This window comes from Marmota flaviventris, chromosome 2, assembly GCF_047511675.1.
Source record: "Marmota flaviventris isolate mMarFla1 chromosome 2, mMarFla1.hap1, whole genome shotgun sequence".
In the NCBI taxonomy this organism is placed as follows: domain Eukaryota; kingdom Metazoa; phylum Chordata; class Mammalia; order Rodentia; family Sciuridae; genus Marmota; species Marmota flaviventris.
Window position 1 is genome coordinate 137,828,366 of NC_092499.1, and position 14,912 is coordinate 137,843,277.

Below are 14,912 nucleotides of genomic sequence, written 5' to 3' on the forward strand. Positions count from 1 at the left end.
TCAGTGCACCAGACTGAAAGTCTTTTAGTTTTTTTTTGTTTTTTTTTTTGGAACAAAGATTGAACTTGGGTCACTTCCACCCCAGCTGTCTTCGACATCTTTGCCAAGAAAGCTCAGGCTGGACCATCAGGGACTCTTGCTGTGTAGACATCATCTCCAGTACCTCTGTCCCTGTGAAATCTGTTCCTTCTCATCCTATTCTTCCAGTATGACTGGTGAGAGATCTGTGAGGAGGTTGCCAAAACTGATATGAAGCTGCTACTACTCAATATGATTATGAAGGAAGAAATTTACAAAGAGTTGAGAACATTCTCTTTTGGGCTTAAAAAAAATTGAGAAGATGAATTGAGAAATTAAAATTAATTTTTTTTCTTATTAGACACCACAGTAAGTCACATGCCCCATCTTAAGTGGGGGTGGGTATGGTTCTTTCTACTCTTTTGAACATACCAATAATTTCCTAGTGTCTATTTCCCTTGAGAAACTGTTAACAAGCACAGTTCAAGGATACTTGGTGTAAGAAGGCTACTAAAATCTTGAGAAGAAGAAAAGTAGAGTTTTCACATCCTCAGGCCTTTCTCTCCCTATCTATTGGATAAATACTTGTTTGCTTTAGGTCACATCAAAGGTATCAAATGATTATTTAAAAAGGATGATCTTTTGTGGTCAGAGATCCACACCTTTTCCAGCTAAGGCCAACTTCAGTCAGACACTATTGGCAGCAGGAAAGAAGACACTGTGAGGGTTGTGTTACAGGCGCCAGGAGGGGCCAGGCAGGTGGAGAGAAAACAAGTGAAGTAGGCAGGGTTTGCATCTTACACAGAGACGTCTCCAGGCCCCAACATAAGAGGCTCTGTCCATTTTGCTTGACACACACAGCTTTCTTGGTCTTTGTTTTTTTTTTTTTTTTTTCATTTTTGATGGTGACTTCACTTCCTTTCCTTCCACTGGGAAGGCAGGTTTATGTGACACCTGATCTTGCCCTGGTCCTGAGGCAGAACAGCCAGGGGAAAGACTGAGGGTGACTAAGGTGTGCACACCCAGCCCCTCGACTCATGCCAACTGTGCCATGTAGGACGAGTTGTCAGACCCTCTACCTATTTCTCAAGAAATTAGAATTTTTCTGTGAAATCTGTTTTTAAACACTGGCTGCTTATTCCCTTACCACTAAAGTGAGAAAAGCAAAGAGCTGTGCTGGGCAGAGCTGGCCTGCAGCTTCCCGCCTGGCGGCCCACCCCCGAGCATTCCTCTCCAGCTTCGTGGACCTACCTCATCACGTTGTCATCAATCTGCATCAAGGATGTAGCTGTGTAGAGCCGGCTCAAGTCCGTGTCCTCCAGGCTCTGGGGTTTCTTCACATGGTCTCCAAAAAGAGCTTGCCTTGGGGGAAGACACAAAAGCAAGGAGAAATTGACCAAATGATATCATTCTATTGAATGCATGTATGAACATGTAATAATGAATCCCACTATTATGTATAATTATAATACACCAATCAAATTTAAAAAATTCACATGCAGAGAGAAACCAACAGAGCCTGCTTCCATGTCCAGGGGCAAGTCTGGAGAGTTGCGGCCACATGAACCAGAGTCCATGTGGTAAGTTAGAAACATCCTTTCAGCCTTTAGAATGTCCTAGAGGATGAACCTGAGTGGTGACTTTTGAAGAACGTTCAGAAAGATGAACACAAAGACCTTACTGTCCTTTTGGGGGCACTAGAAAAACTAAAGATTGTGTGTGTGTGTTTGAAACTAGCTGAATATTACAGACCTCAGCACAGAGGAGGTATCAGGATGAGTCCTGTGGTGAGTGGTGAGTGGTGGGTAGTGACTCACCACTTACCCTTACACTGGTGTTGACAATGATTCCTTTGGCAGAGCCCCTTGTCCTTTATGAGCCATTTATGTTGCTTAACAAGGAAGACAACGATAACCTATTCAGCATTTGGGTAAATCAACATCACCCAAAGACTTAGCTAAAAAGCTGTATAAGATCATTCCTTGGTATCCATGTGCGACTGGTTCTAGGACACCCCCCCACCCCAGATAACAAAATCCATGGATGCTCTAGTCCCTTCCATAAAATGGTGTAGGATTTATTTCGTGTGTGTGTGTGTTTGTGTTTTATTTTGGGTTGGGGTCTCACTGCGTTGCCTAGCCTGGCTTTGAACTCCTGGGTTTAAGTGCTTCTCCTGCTTCAGCATCCTGAGAGCTGAGATTATGGATGCACCCACAAACATGTCTTGCTTTAGGATTTGCACATGACCTATGCCATCCTCATGAATACTTTAAATCATCTATAGGTTACTTATAGTAATTAACACAGATGCTATGTAAAAGTTGTATTGTTTAGGAAACAATGACAAGAAAGAAAAGTCTGTATATGTTCAGGACAGATACAATCTTTGTAGGTCTAATATTTTTATCCATTGTTGGTTGGAAGAGGGGATGAAGAGCTCATGTAGATAGAGAGCCAACTGTATTCAGTACAGTGGTCATTTCTAGAGAGAAGCAGATCCATCTTAAGAGCAACACAACAAAGGAAGGGGTCAAAATGTGCATGGTAGCCTGCTCTTCCCAGCAAGAACTCTCAGTCACACAGCTGAGGAAGGAGTGAGTTTGCTTTGAAGTTTGGTTCTATGGTAGGAAATGTCATTACAGAAACTCAGTGTTCTGTATATTTTCACAACCTTTCCAAAAGAAGACAGATACATTACTCCAGCACTTATTTTTTTCAAAAGATAATTAGGAAGGGGTTGGGGCTGTAGCTCAGTGGTAAAGTGGTTGCCTCACATGTGTGAGGCACTGGGTTCAATCCTCAGCACCACATAAAAATAAAAAAAGATACTATGTGTTCATCTACAAATAAATAAATATTTTAAAAAAGATAATTAGGAAGATTATCTTATATATCTATGGGACAGGGTTCACAAGTTAAAGTTTTTCTAAAATTTCAGAGTATCTGGCTTTTTTTTTTTTAAAAAAAAATAATGTTTAGTTGTTGATGGACCTTCATTTTATTCAATTATTTATATGCGGTGCTGAGAATTGAACCCCAGGGCCTCACACATGCTAGGCAAGTGCTCTATTTCTGAGCCATAACGCCAGCTCAGTATCTGGCTTTTTATAGAAAAAGTTTAAAAGGTAAATATACTTAGGCACATTTTTGCAATTTGTTAAGAATTACATAATGAACTTTACAGACCATTTAGTAGCAAGACCAAATCCTTTAGCAAAACAGATCTTGTCTGGAAGGAGTCTTGCTTGACTCTGGAAGTGCGGAGGGCAGAGGATTTGGATGTGGCCTTGGTGCCCTGACTCTGCCCCTTCTGGAATAATAACTCTGGCAAATCTCCAGAGCACCCACTCAGTTGAGTCACACCCATGTCAGTACATGGCTGATGCTCAAACTACATGAACTGAATGCAAATAGTTGATTATTATAGTACAGGGACATAAATGTCCCTCTGTTCTGTACCCACCCAACATGAGGACCTAAGGATATGCCTGGCAGCTTGGCAGCCTGAAGGGCTATAAGCTTCAGCCTTGCTCAGGCATCATATGACCTATTCACAGGAAGCCCCACCTGGGGTCAGGCTTGGATGGGCAGCACAACATCTCCATTTATTTATTTATTTATTTAGGTACCAGGGATTGAACCCAGGGGTATTTAACCACTTAGCTACATCACCAACAACCCCCTTCTCCCCTTTTTTAAAAATGTTGAAACAGGGCCTTGCTAAGTTGCTTAGGACCTTGCTCAACAACATCTCCTTTTAACCATTGAAAAAAAGAGACTAAGAACTGGGCATGATGGTGGACACCTATAGTCCCTACTACTCAGAAGGCTGAGGCAGGAAGATCACTTGAGCCTAGGAGTTCAGGGCCAGCTTGGGCAACATAGTGAGACTACTTCTCAAAACAAACAAACAAAAAACCAGAGATTACAAAATTGATCACTTAGCTTGATGGCTTTTCCTAGTGTAGTGACAAAAATCCCTCCAAAGTGTAATTTTTGAGTGCTCATTATGTGCCAGGCTCTGGGAAAAATCCAAACAAGCCCAAGCCCTCCAAGTCTTCCCATGTAGTTTAAGACCCAGGATTCACACAGGGGAAGCTGTAGAAAAGCAACCTGGCGGATGATGAGACCTGAGATGGGCCGGGTCTGCAAGCAGAGATGCTGGGAAAGGCAGTCATTAGGGAGGAAGAAGAGATAGTAGCAAAAATAATAATGATAATGACATAATTATTGCTAATATTTGTTGCAGGCTACTGTTCTCCAGGCACTACTCTAAGTGCTTGATGGGTTAATTCAGGAAGGCAGGAGCTGACACTTTAACCTGAGCCTCCTGTCACAGCTGCTTGGGCAGAACACCAAGGGCCACCACCCTGTTGTTTTTTTGTTTTGTTATTCTGGACAAACAGGAGTTCTGGCTTTTAGTGATTCCCCAAACAGCTCAGAAAGCAGCCATGTGTCTCCTAAGAGAATGGAAAGGGCCATACCTGTGCGAGAGAATGATCTTCTTCATGTTGTCAGCCATGAGGAAGTTGTAGAAGCGCCGGCACTGATCCCACTGCATGAAGGTTTCCTGGGCCCTGGAAGAACCATGGAGAGTGAGAGGGATGTGGTGGGGAGGCTGGCTGGTGTGGGTGCAGGCCGACTGGGGCTTGTGTTGCTGCAGTAAGATACTATTGTGGAGAGCTCTGGTTGTTCAGATGCTGGGACAGAGGCTTTGATGTGCAGTGCTCAAACTTCTGTAGAGAGACCAGTGGAGGAACCACCATGTGCCCTTGAAGCTGATCTCAGCAGGACCGACTAGGGCCAGAGAGACCCTATTATTTGTGAACTATGCTCCTGACACTTGTCCAGCCAGCCTTCCTTTAGTCAAAGAACTTTCCAGAGTCTGCTTTGATGGCCATTTGAATACTTTCTCCATTTGACTTCCTACCCTGCAGGCAAAATTATCTGGCTTAACCCATTTTGTTCTATCATCCCAGATGTGAAATTTCCATAAAAACTCAAATATAATATACAATTATGTAATAATAAAACCATAATATTATAATAAAAATAATACAAAATATAATAATATATAAACTCTACATTATGATTTCCAACCAATTTTAATGCACCTGTGTCAATTTAATTGCAATATTTGCAGAATTGAAAACTTGGGACTTAATGGGTTAATATTGGGAGCCTCTAAGTTGAGGGTGGATGTGAAGTTTGGTGCAGAGAAAAACCTAAAAACAATTTCTCTTGTTGCTGTTTGAAAGGCAAAAGAAAAATCATAAAATCTGACCTTATCCAAGCAAACCTTTTTTTTTTTTTTTTTTTTTTGGATTAGCCTTAGAATATCAGAGTGGTGAAGAGACAGAAGTGAAGGCAGGGAGGCCAGTGACACCCCCTAGGCACAGGGGAGCTGGCTGGGAAGTCCTTCTGCTGTTAGGGCTATGCACGGTTAGCCTACCTGTTGAGGGTCATCTTTGACCTGCATAATTGTAGCACTAGGTTAGAAATAGTGTCCTTGTTTCCAGAGCCCGAGCTTGGCCATCACCCTGTGAGGGAGGCATGGGAACACTGCTGGCCTTGTTTACAGGTCCCCGTAGCCTGATGTCCATGCCCACGTGACAGATGAACAAACCCAAAGGGCTCGTTTCCACCATGGGAACTTGGTCCTCCCCACTCAATGCTCTCCTCCTGGGTATGAATCCAAGCAGGCCACTTTTGGTCCACATCAATTAAAAAGAAAGTTTCATTTTGCAGATTTCTGAGTCTCTAGGCCTGATTCCACCCTGTCAATTCCTCTGGGTGACACTCTGCCCACACAGAATCCACAGGATTCATCTTCTAGGTGGCAATAGAGACTGAATGGTTCACAGTTGTTTTGTTTTGTTTTTTTAAATCCAGAGAGTTTATAAAAGTAATTTCCCTAAAGCAGCCAACTTCAATTTTGGAATGACAAGCATTTCCCATAATATCTTGAAAAAAAAAAGTGGGGAATTAAAAGTGAAATGGTTTGTGAATTTAATGGCCTATAATATTCTTCTAAAACACAAGGGTCAAAAGTCAAAATGGAGACTTAATACCACCTTCCAAGGTCAGAAGGTCACTATGTGAATGTATGGGAACCTCCCCCCACTCTACAGAAACAGAAAGGACAGGCCAGATCACTGCTGAGGCAGCACTGTAGACACCTACCTCAGGGTCTGAGAAAGGGGGTCACCCAACCAGTGAGCCATGCGCTGCTGCCCAGTGGCTCCTCTTCTCTGAACTTGTACCCAAGCTGCCCCTTCCCCTTAAGAGTCCCAGCTTTGTCTTGCATCATCCATTTCTCACTTTGCTGACCTTCTAACTGAAGAAACATTCTTGCTAATGTGAGTACCTCCCTTAAGAGAGGGGCTGCACAGGCAGGGAAGGGAGGAGGGGGCTGCCATACTGTTAAGATATAAAAAGATGCTCTGGTGCTGCAAGAAGATTTTCGCTGGAATAATAAATATCTCAGTGAAAGTCTCTGGTGATTCACAGGTGCCTGGGCCCAAGGAGGGACCAGATAAGGATGTTGAGATCAGTGTCTCACTTAGTTTATTTTGGCTAACATTAATTTCTAGGATCTTTGGTTGGCCACTCAGTTTGTTTAGGAGCTGTCTTTTACAACCTTTGGGTATATAATTAAGGAATTGAAACTTGATTTTATATAAGTTTAATAAAACATAATCAAAATTGGTGTGTTATAAAAAACACACAGTCCAATACTAAAAAGAAAGGTATTCCAAGCTACTGAGAATTAACTGCCCTGTTGAGGAATGTTAAAGATCAAAGAGATACAGAGAAGAGTCAAAGTGAGTTTTAACTGGTTAGACTGCAGTGGTCACAGTCACCATTTCCAAAGACAGAAAAAGAGACAAGTGGATTATCTGGATACACTGCCTATCAAGAGCCTCACACATACAGCTCCCACAGATGCAAATTCTGATTTATCCACTTTGTTTTTGCAGTGAATGGAGGCAGGAGAAAGGCTTTTTGGGTCTGGTGAAGGGATAAAGGTCTAAGAAGATGTCTGGGCTCAAATGGTAGAGGGAGGACTTGAAACATGGCCCATAGGACACCTTGAGAAATTCACCAGGCTCTGCATGAGCAGCTTCAACCTTCCAAGGCTCGGTTTCCTATGTGCCAAATCAAGAAGTCGAACTAGAGAATTCATTGAACTACAGAATTCACCGAGATTGCTTCCATGCTGAGGTTATCTAGATAGTTTCGTGAGAGACAGAACAGAGGCCACCTTGGAGACCTTGGTGGTTTTCCTGCTCCTGTTAACAGTGGTTAGAATTCTGCAGATAGGCAGATGTGGTGAATAGAGAGCTGGCCAGCAAGTGGTACTGAGAATGGGTGTGAACTCTGGCTTTAACCCGAAGATAGGCAGCTCCTGGGCTAGATGGGTCACGTCTATCCATCTACCCGGGAACTACATGACCCAAAGAAGAAGGTTTAAAGGGAATGGTGGTAGGGCAGAAGAACACTTGTGATGAGAGTAAATGGGAAACTTCTAAGGGGAGGGAAGAGGACATTACAGTGTCAGAGAGCTAAATGCCAATGGGTGAAGCACAAACAAAAACAAACTAGCTCACAGAATACCTAAGATCTCAGTGGTGTCAGTGAGACTTCATGAGATGGGAAGGATCCTGGGATGGACACCATGTTACTCAAAATAAGGTCAATTTTCAGGAAGAGAAGCAGAATAAAGCTATATGGCTTAAGAAAACAGACCCATGTTGTCCAAAAACCTTGGGGAAAAACATGCAAAGAATGTTGGGTGAGAGCTGCCAAGTCAGAAGAAATAAATTTTACAGTTTAGATGCAAATCACAAAATGGGCATGGAAGCCAAGGGCACTAGACACTGCCCAAACTTCTACTTGCCTAAATGGCAGAACATCCAACTGCTTAACCTGCCTTTAGACAGCTATACTCTCTAGAAGAGAGAATGGATAGCAGGAACCACAACCCAGGCCCATCCAGATACTGGTCCACCAGCAGTAACTGGGCTGAGGACCTGGCAGAGAACTGTGGAATCCAGAGAAAAAGTAGCTAGGTCACTGTTATAGGAAGGAGAGGCTTTGTGTAATCCAGAGTGAATTTTGTTGGTAGAAAGACAGGTTTCAAAAACATCAGAAAGAACCAGGATCATTCCAATAGGAAAGAGGCCTCCTAAAAGTAGCAAAGCTCTAAAAAAGTGATGCTGTCATTGAGGTCACAAAGGAGAGGAGAATACCCTGCAAACAAGTATGGTTTCACTGTCAGTCTTACTTGAGAATGATGCATATGCATTTTTAAAAGCTCTATCATCTATCCATCAATTTACTTATCCATTACCAAAATAAAGTTCTCGAAAGATGCCTTCACTACTTCTATCCAATAAAATTAAGTAATAATAATGTTACCCACAATGTTTTCACAGTTGTTGACTTTGAACTGTTAAAATAATTTAAAAAGGTGTTTTAGAAGGTAATAGTTTTTTTTTTTTATATATATATATCAGAGATTGAACCTAGGGATGCCTAACTACTGGGCCACATCCCCAGCCCTTTCTTTATATTTTATTTTGAGATATGGTCTTGCTAAGTTGCTCAGGGCCTTGTCAAGTTACTGAGGCTAACTTTGAACTTGCGATCTTCCTGCCTAAGCCTCCCGAGCTGTTGGGGTTTACAGGTGTGTGCCACTGCACCTGACATATTTTTAAATCACTAAGAAAAGGGTCCATACAAATAAGCATTCATGATTATTTTTAGGGGTCCTGTTCAGAAAAGGCTGGACTTTCCAACTCCTCAACTTTGCAAAATGAGCAGACTAAGCACTGAGTAAAATGAAGAAAATGAACTGGAGAAACCAATCATCTAATGTCCAAATTAATTCAAATCTCCTGACTCACATAAATAGCTCAAATTCCTGCAAGACTGTGAGACAGCATGGTCTTTAAGAAAATATGGAGGGTGAGGATGAGAGAGAAGTCCTTACATGGCTTGGATGGGGGCAAGCTTGGCTCTAATATTCCAAAAAGGGGAAAGAAGGCAAACTATGATTTAAGGTTGGTGATGAATTTATGGGATGTGGATCTAGGCAATACTAAAAAATACCTTGAAGGCAACATGCTTCATGAAACCTTAGAGTACATTATGTATTTTCCTAGAATGCTATATACCAATATAAGAACTATTTTTACTTGGGCAAGGAGGGGATTCCCTTCCAGGCTTTGCCCAGATACGATCATATTTTCTCTTTTTTCATCCTGTAGATCTGAAACTCTATACCCATTAAATAATATCTTCCCATTTCTCCTTCCCTGCAATTATATTTTATATAGCTGTTCTCTCCCCTAATTTTAATGTACACATTCTGTCACATTATATATTTTTCTTGATGTTTTTAAATAAAAGCTGCCTGTAGTTCCATTGAGTCAATGTATCATAATTTACTTAACTATCCCCCAAGCTGGACATACGGATTATTTCTAACTTGATGCTACAAAAGAGAAGTAAGCAGAGGAAGCCAAACCAGGAGTAGCCTAAAGGAAAGGGCAGGGCACAGACATGTGGGCAGTCCTAGGCAGACCACTAGCACAGTACAGGGCTCGTGGCCTCTGAAGAGGGAAGGTGGTCTCTAGCCCAGGCCAGCAACTGGTTGTCTTTCACAGGTGGAGCCAACCTGAGGAGGGGCTATAACCTCCATCTAGTTCAGCTTGAGAATATGAATGGAAGAAAACCAAGCCCTTGGGGAGGGAGCAAGGGTCTTTGATACCTGTCTAACTGGGCCTTGGTACTTCTATTGGGGTAGCAGGATTTGGAACTCAGGCTAGCGTAAGAATGGCCACCCACCAACTCCCTTTCTTGTTTATAATATTTTCTCTCAGGGTATACATTTACAAGAATAGATTAGAATTAAGGGTACATACAGACCCCCTCATTTTTCTGATTAAAAACAATAAGCGCAACAACAAAATAAACAAGAATCTCCAGGTGCTAAGGGCAAACCATTCGGTCAGTTTTATAACCCTATAGTGGAAAATCTGTTATTTCTGAGGACCTTGTAGCTGGTGTGTTGGTTTGTGGCCTTATAAATATCATCCTATTGTCATTAAATGCGATAAGGTCCTTAGATGTTGATTATTTTTGTTTAATCAACAAAATGCTTTTGTTTTAATTATAATTATTGGCTAATTCTTCAATGTCAGATTTTTTTTCCCCCCCAGTACTGGGGATGGTCTACCACTAAGCTGCATCCCCAGCCCTCTCGCCCTCTCTATTTTTATTTTTTTATTTTGACACAGGGTCTCTCTAAGTTGCCTAGGGCCTTGCTGAGTTGCTGAGGCCGGCCTCAAACTTGTGATCCTCCTGCCTCAGTCTCCCAAGCTGCTGAGTTTACAGGAGTATGCCATAGTGCCTGACTTGCAATATCATATTTTTGAGAGCTTTGTCAGGAGAGATTGATTCTACCAAACCAAAAAAGGTTCCCTTCCCTCCTCCTTAAGCTCCATGAAGGAGCTTATTCAGGATTGTGTTTCCAATGCCCAGGATGAAGTCTAACTGAAAGAATCAATGCACGATTTCACCTATCAGTAATCTTCTGGTCCCACTGGGTCTCTCTATCACACTCCTGTCTGGTCACTACTCATCAATGAATTTATCATCAAGTATCTTCATAGTGAAGTTTCAGCTAAATAATTAAAGAAGATAGACTATGTCTGACCATGCAGCCTCCCTAGGCTGATTGGCAGCTGCTTATGCTAAGAGAATATGTTAAAGTCCACTACATATCATGGAATACCAATCAGGACAGTCCCCCCCACTTCCCATGTGCAGCATGTGGTAAGATGTAAGCTGGTTTAGCAGCAGCTAGAATTTGCTAACTATAGCAAGCAGGTGGTTGGCTTCTCTCTGAGCCTTCCATTGGCTCTGGTGAGGCTAGAGGGGAGGGAGGCGAGCTACTAAGTTTGAGAAGCCAGAAGGAGGGGAGTAACTGAGCAGGCAGTCCTCCAGGCTCAGCTAGAAAGGATTTACCAGAAGCACGAACTCCCGTGTGGCCCCTGCAGGCGCAGATGGGCCCTCCCACTCCACCTCCATGTAAGAGGACACGCGCAGGCACAGCTGCCATCATCCCAGTGCCGAAAGGATCATCACCCTCAAGTGTTGGCAAGAAAAAAAAAAAGGTATTGGTTTAAAGGACAGAACTGTTCCTTTATTCATTCAGAAGGTCTGGTTGAAAGGTTGAGGGTACCTGAGCCTCAGGTAGCATCAGCATACATGGGACAATGGTGCCTGTCTGACCTGCCACAAGTTTCCATGTGTGGAACTGTATGATCTTAGCTCAAACATTCTCTATGCTCCAAAGAATAAAGTTGCCTGTTTTTCTCCTTACTGTATAAGGCTGATGTGACCATATGTAATTATGTGTATGAAATCTTTTGAGAAGGGACAAAATACAAAGCACCTTGCAGATTCTAGTTTCCTACCCTCCTTAACCTGCTTTGCCTTAGTTAAGGACACTTGTTTGCCGACAGTGTGTGTCATGTGCTCTTGGCAACAGCAGATGGAGCTACTGCAGCAAAATGAAATGAAGTTATTGATTTTGCGTTTTGAAGAACAAAAAAGAAAAAAAGAACAAACTTGTTAATCTTCCTATTTATCAAATCCAAGGCTCTTTGAATATCCAGTCAGCATCCACAGCAAGTTCACAGAAGTTTTTTAGGAAAGGAATCTAGTGATTTCCATTTTCTAGGCTTGCTGAAAATTGTGCCAACTGTCAGAACCTCCCAGCTCTTCAGGCCCAGCTCCCTCAGATCTGCTGGTAGGCTGGTCCCTTGCTCATTTATTTCCTATCCCAGCGACTGAGCAGGATGGGGCTTTAGTTAGCTCTGGTTACATATGGCTATGAACTTGGGAGTTGAGTGTTTCCAGTCAAGCTAAAGTAAAGGAACATGTCCTTTCAGGTGGCTTCCCAGTGTCCATGGGGAGCTTCCCAAAAGGAAGATGAAGGGCCAATCTAGTCCTTAGATGCCAGAACTGGAGAGACCTCTGAGGCCACCACATCAGTGTCTCCTAAATGTGGCTAAGATCAAGAGTCACCTGTGAAATGTATCAACAGGCAGATTCCTGGGGTCTCATGCCTTAGACTTCATCAATCAGAATCACTAGAGATAGTGTTCCCCCCAAACTGAATTGATTTCTAACATTATCCCCAAAGTGATTCTCAATGAAGTGAGACAGCCAGTAGTTCACCAGACTGGTCTTTGTGATCCACTAATCTAACCCAACTCCTTCATTTTATAGTAAATAATAATAATAATAATGATGACCCAATAATTAAGAATTCTGAGTTCCTTACATTCTATGTGCTAGGAACTGTTCTAAGTATTTCTACACGTGAACTCATTTACCTACATAATGGAGCTATGCACTGGGGACTATTTCTTATTATTGTCCCCATATTGCAGATGAGGAAGACTGGAACCCCTTTCTTGGAAAAGTTTCATCAGGGACATTTGTCATGTCTGCTTTGGGTACATTTGAATCCTCCTTTTTGGCCAGCTTCAAGTTTAGGCAGAAGTTGAATTTGGGGCCCACATTTGCCCCCTGAATATGCTGGCTTCAAATTCCAGCAATAACTTTAGAAAGAATACAGATAAATTTAATCCATCAGAATTATGAAATGGGCTTAAAAATGCAGCATGAAAGATGTAAGTAAGGCAAAATGGAATGACTTTTACGAAGTATAAAGACTATCTGGCATTAGACAGGATCAATAAAGAAGTTTTTATTTGTTTTACTTCCTTGTGCAATTTTTGGATTTATTCAAGAGATTTTTAATAATTGGTCATATACAAGACATTATAATGAAGAGTGTCTATAGGAAAAAATAGGGTGTTTTTTTTTTTGCAGGGGAGGTGATACTGGGGATTGAATCCAGGGTGCCCTACCAATGAGCCACATCTTGAGCCCTTTTAAATTTGTGAGACACAGTCTTGCTAAATTGTTGAGATTGGCCTTAAATCTGCAATCCTTCTACCTCCGACTTTTAAGTCGCTGGGATTATAGGTGTGCACCACTGTGCCGGGCTAGGAAAAAATACAAATGCATCTGAAGAGCCTGGAGAGAAATGTGTGTGTGAGTGTATGTGTGTTCAGATTTGGTACTTTACCACTGAGCTATATCCCTAGACCTTTTTGTTTGGAACAGGGTCTTGCTAAGTTGCTTAGGACCGTGTTAAGTTGCTGAGGCTGGCCTTGAACTTGCTACCTTCCTGCTTCAGCCTTCCAAACTGCTGTGATTATAGGCATGTGCTACCATGCTCAGTGACAGCACCAATCTTGAGGGGAGTCATCCTGTAGGTGTCTGTGGGCAGAAGACCACCCAGTGGGTCAATGCATTTGTGAAGAGATCTGGGATGCCTAAGAGATATGAATACTTGCAGGTGAGGATGTTTGTAAAATGGTTTCCACAGAGCCCTTCCAGATGCCATCTGAGACTTGGCTCTTACACAGGTAGGAGACATGTGCAATCATAAGGCCCTGCTCTCAGTTCCTAACTCACAACTTCCTGTGTCTTCTCCTAAACCCATGGTTCTGCCATGTTCCTGAAGCATGAACACAGTAGTCACCTAACAGATACTCCCCTAGGGAAGAAGCAGCTATTAACAGGGCCTTGGCTCACCCAATTATAGATCTGATCCTAACATGCAGCTGCATATATCAGGCTTATAGAGTCTGCTAATAACAACTCCAATGTATGATGTGAAATCAAAACAAGATGAGACCAAGACTCAGAAACTTCTGCTCAGTCTGCCATGGTGTTCTCAAACCATGTCTGGTGCATTGGGACATCTCAATAAACAAATGCTAACTGAAGACCTGAAGGAAAAAAGAAGTACATGCACACAGTGGAGATGACTCACCTCAGTGCGCTGTACCCCTGACACACGCTGACGCAGCACAGAACCTTTTCTTGGTTTGCCTGGGTCTCCCCCAAGTATTTGCACACGATGTTACCACCCAGGCTGAAGCCCACAACAACCAACTGGGTCATGGGATAGGTCTTCTTAATGTAGTTCACCATGGCTCCAAATTCCCATGTGCAGCCTGTGGGCAAAAAACAGGTGAGGTCACTCAATCATTTTAGGTGCAACAAATGTTGGAGAAAATGCAAGCTGGAAGGTTACTAAATTGGTGCAAATATACTAAAAGACAAGAAATTTATGTGTGTTTTGAGGGAGGGTAGGGGGAGATAGGCAGACAGAAACTGTTCTTTGGCTACTTAGAAGTCTCTCCTCCCTCCCCCAGTATTAACCAAGCATCAGAAGTACCCGCAAGCAGAGGTTCCATGTATCAAATAGATGCTCCTTTAAGGATGGGTCATGAGAAACTAGTTTAGATGCTCATGGATATTGGAATAGATTCAGGTGTGCATGAATACATATGTTCACATATAAATGTAAATAAACCAAGGGCAAATCCCTTCGAGAATAGTTTCATGAGCTACACTGGGATGCTATACGCAGGTGGACAATGATTCATGTGTTAAGAAAAGTACCAAGTGGCTGTTATTTACAGGATCTTCTTGTCAGTGTAGGGGAGGGAAGGAAAGGCAAACTTAAGTCCAGAGGGATGGCCAGGATGCTCTGTAGGATTAGGATAAGATGTTCTTTGTGACGTTGGAACAGGGTGCCAAGGGAGGCAGCCCCATTCAGAAATACTCAGAGGAGCCTTCTGGATGGAGAGGTGTTTGCCTAGTTTGCTCAGGAGGGATGACCTCAGCTGGTGTCCCCTTGGGAAGCTATTGGAGCCATGCTGTGTTTCTACAGCTTTGCTTAGAAGAGGAGACAAATGGCCATATACAAGTAAAGTGATTCACCACATCCTTCTAAG

At 42.5% G+C, this 14,912-nt stretch overlaps 1 protein-coding gene across 1 annotated transcript in view; it reads right to left on the reverse strand.

Moving 5' to 3' along the window:
* Abhd2 (abhydrolase domain containing 2, acylglycerol lipase) overlaps positions 1-14,912 on the reverse strand; it is a 102,562-nt gene that overhangs the window by 10,044 nt on the left and 77,606 nt on the right. Inside the window, exons 6-8 of the mRNA XM_027919748.2 lie at positions 13,943-14,126; positions 4,503-4,595; positions 1,270-1,380 (exon numbers count right to left, since the gene is read on the reverse strand). Coding sequence (XP_027775549.1) covers positions 1,270-1,380; positions 4,503-4,595; positions 13,943-14,126 — 388 coding nt within the window. The remainder of the gene's footprint in view (positions 1-1,269; positions 1,381-4,502; positions 4,596-13,942; positions 14,127-14,912) is intronic.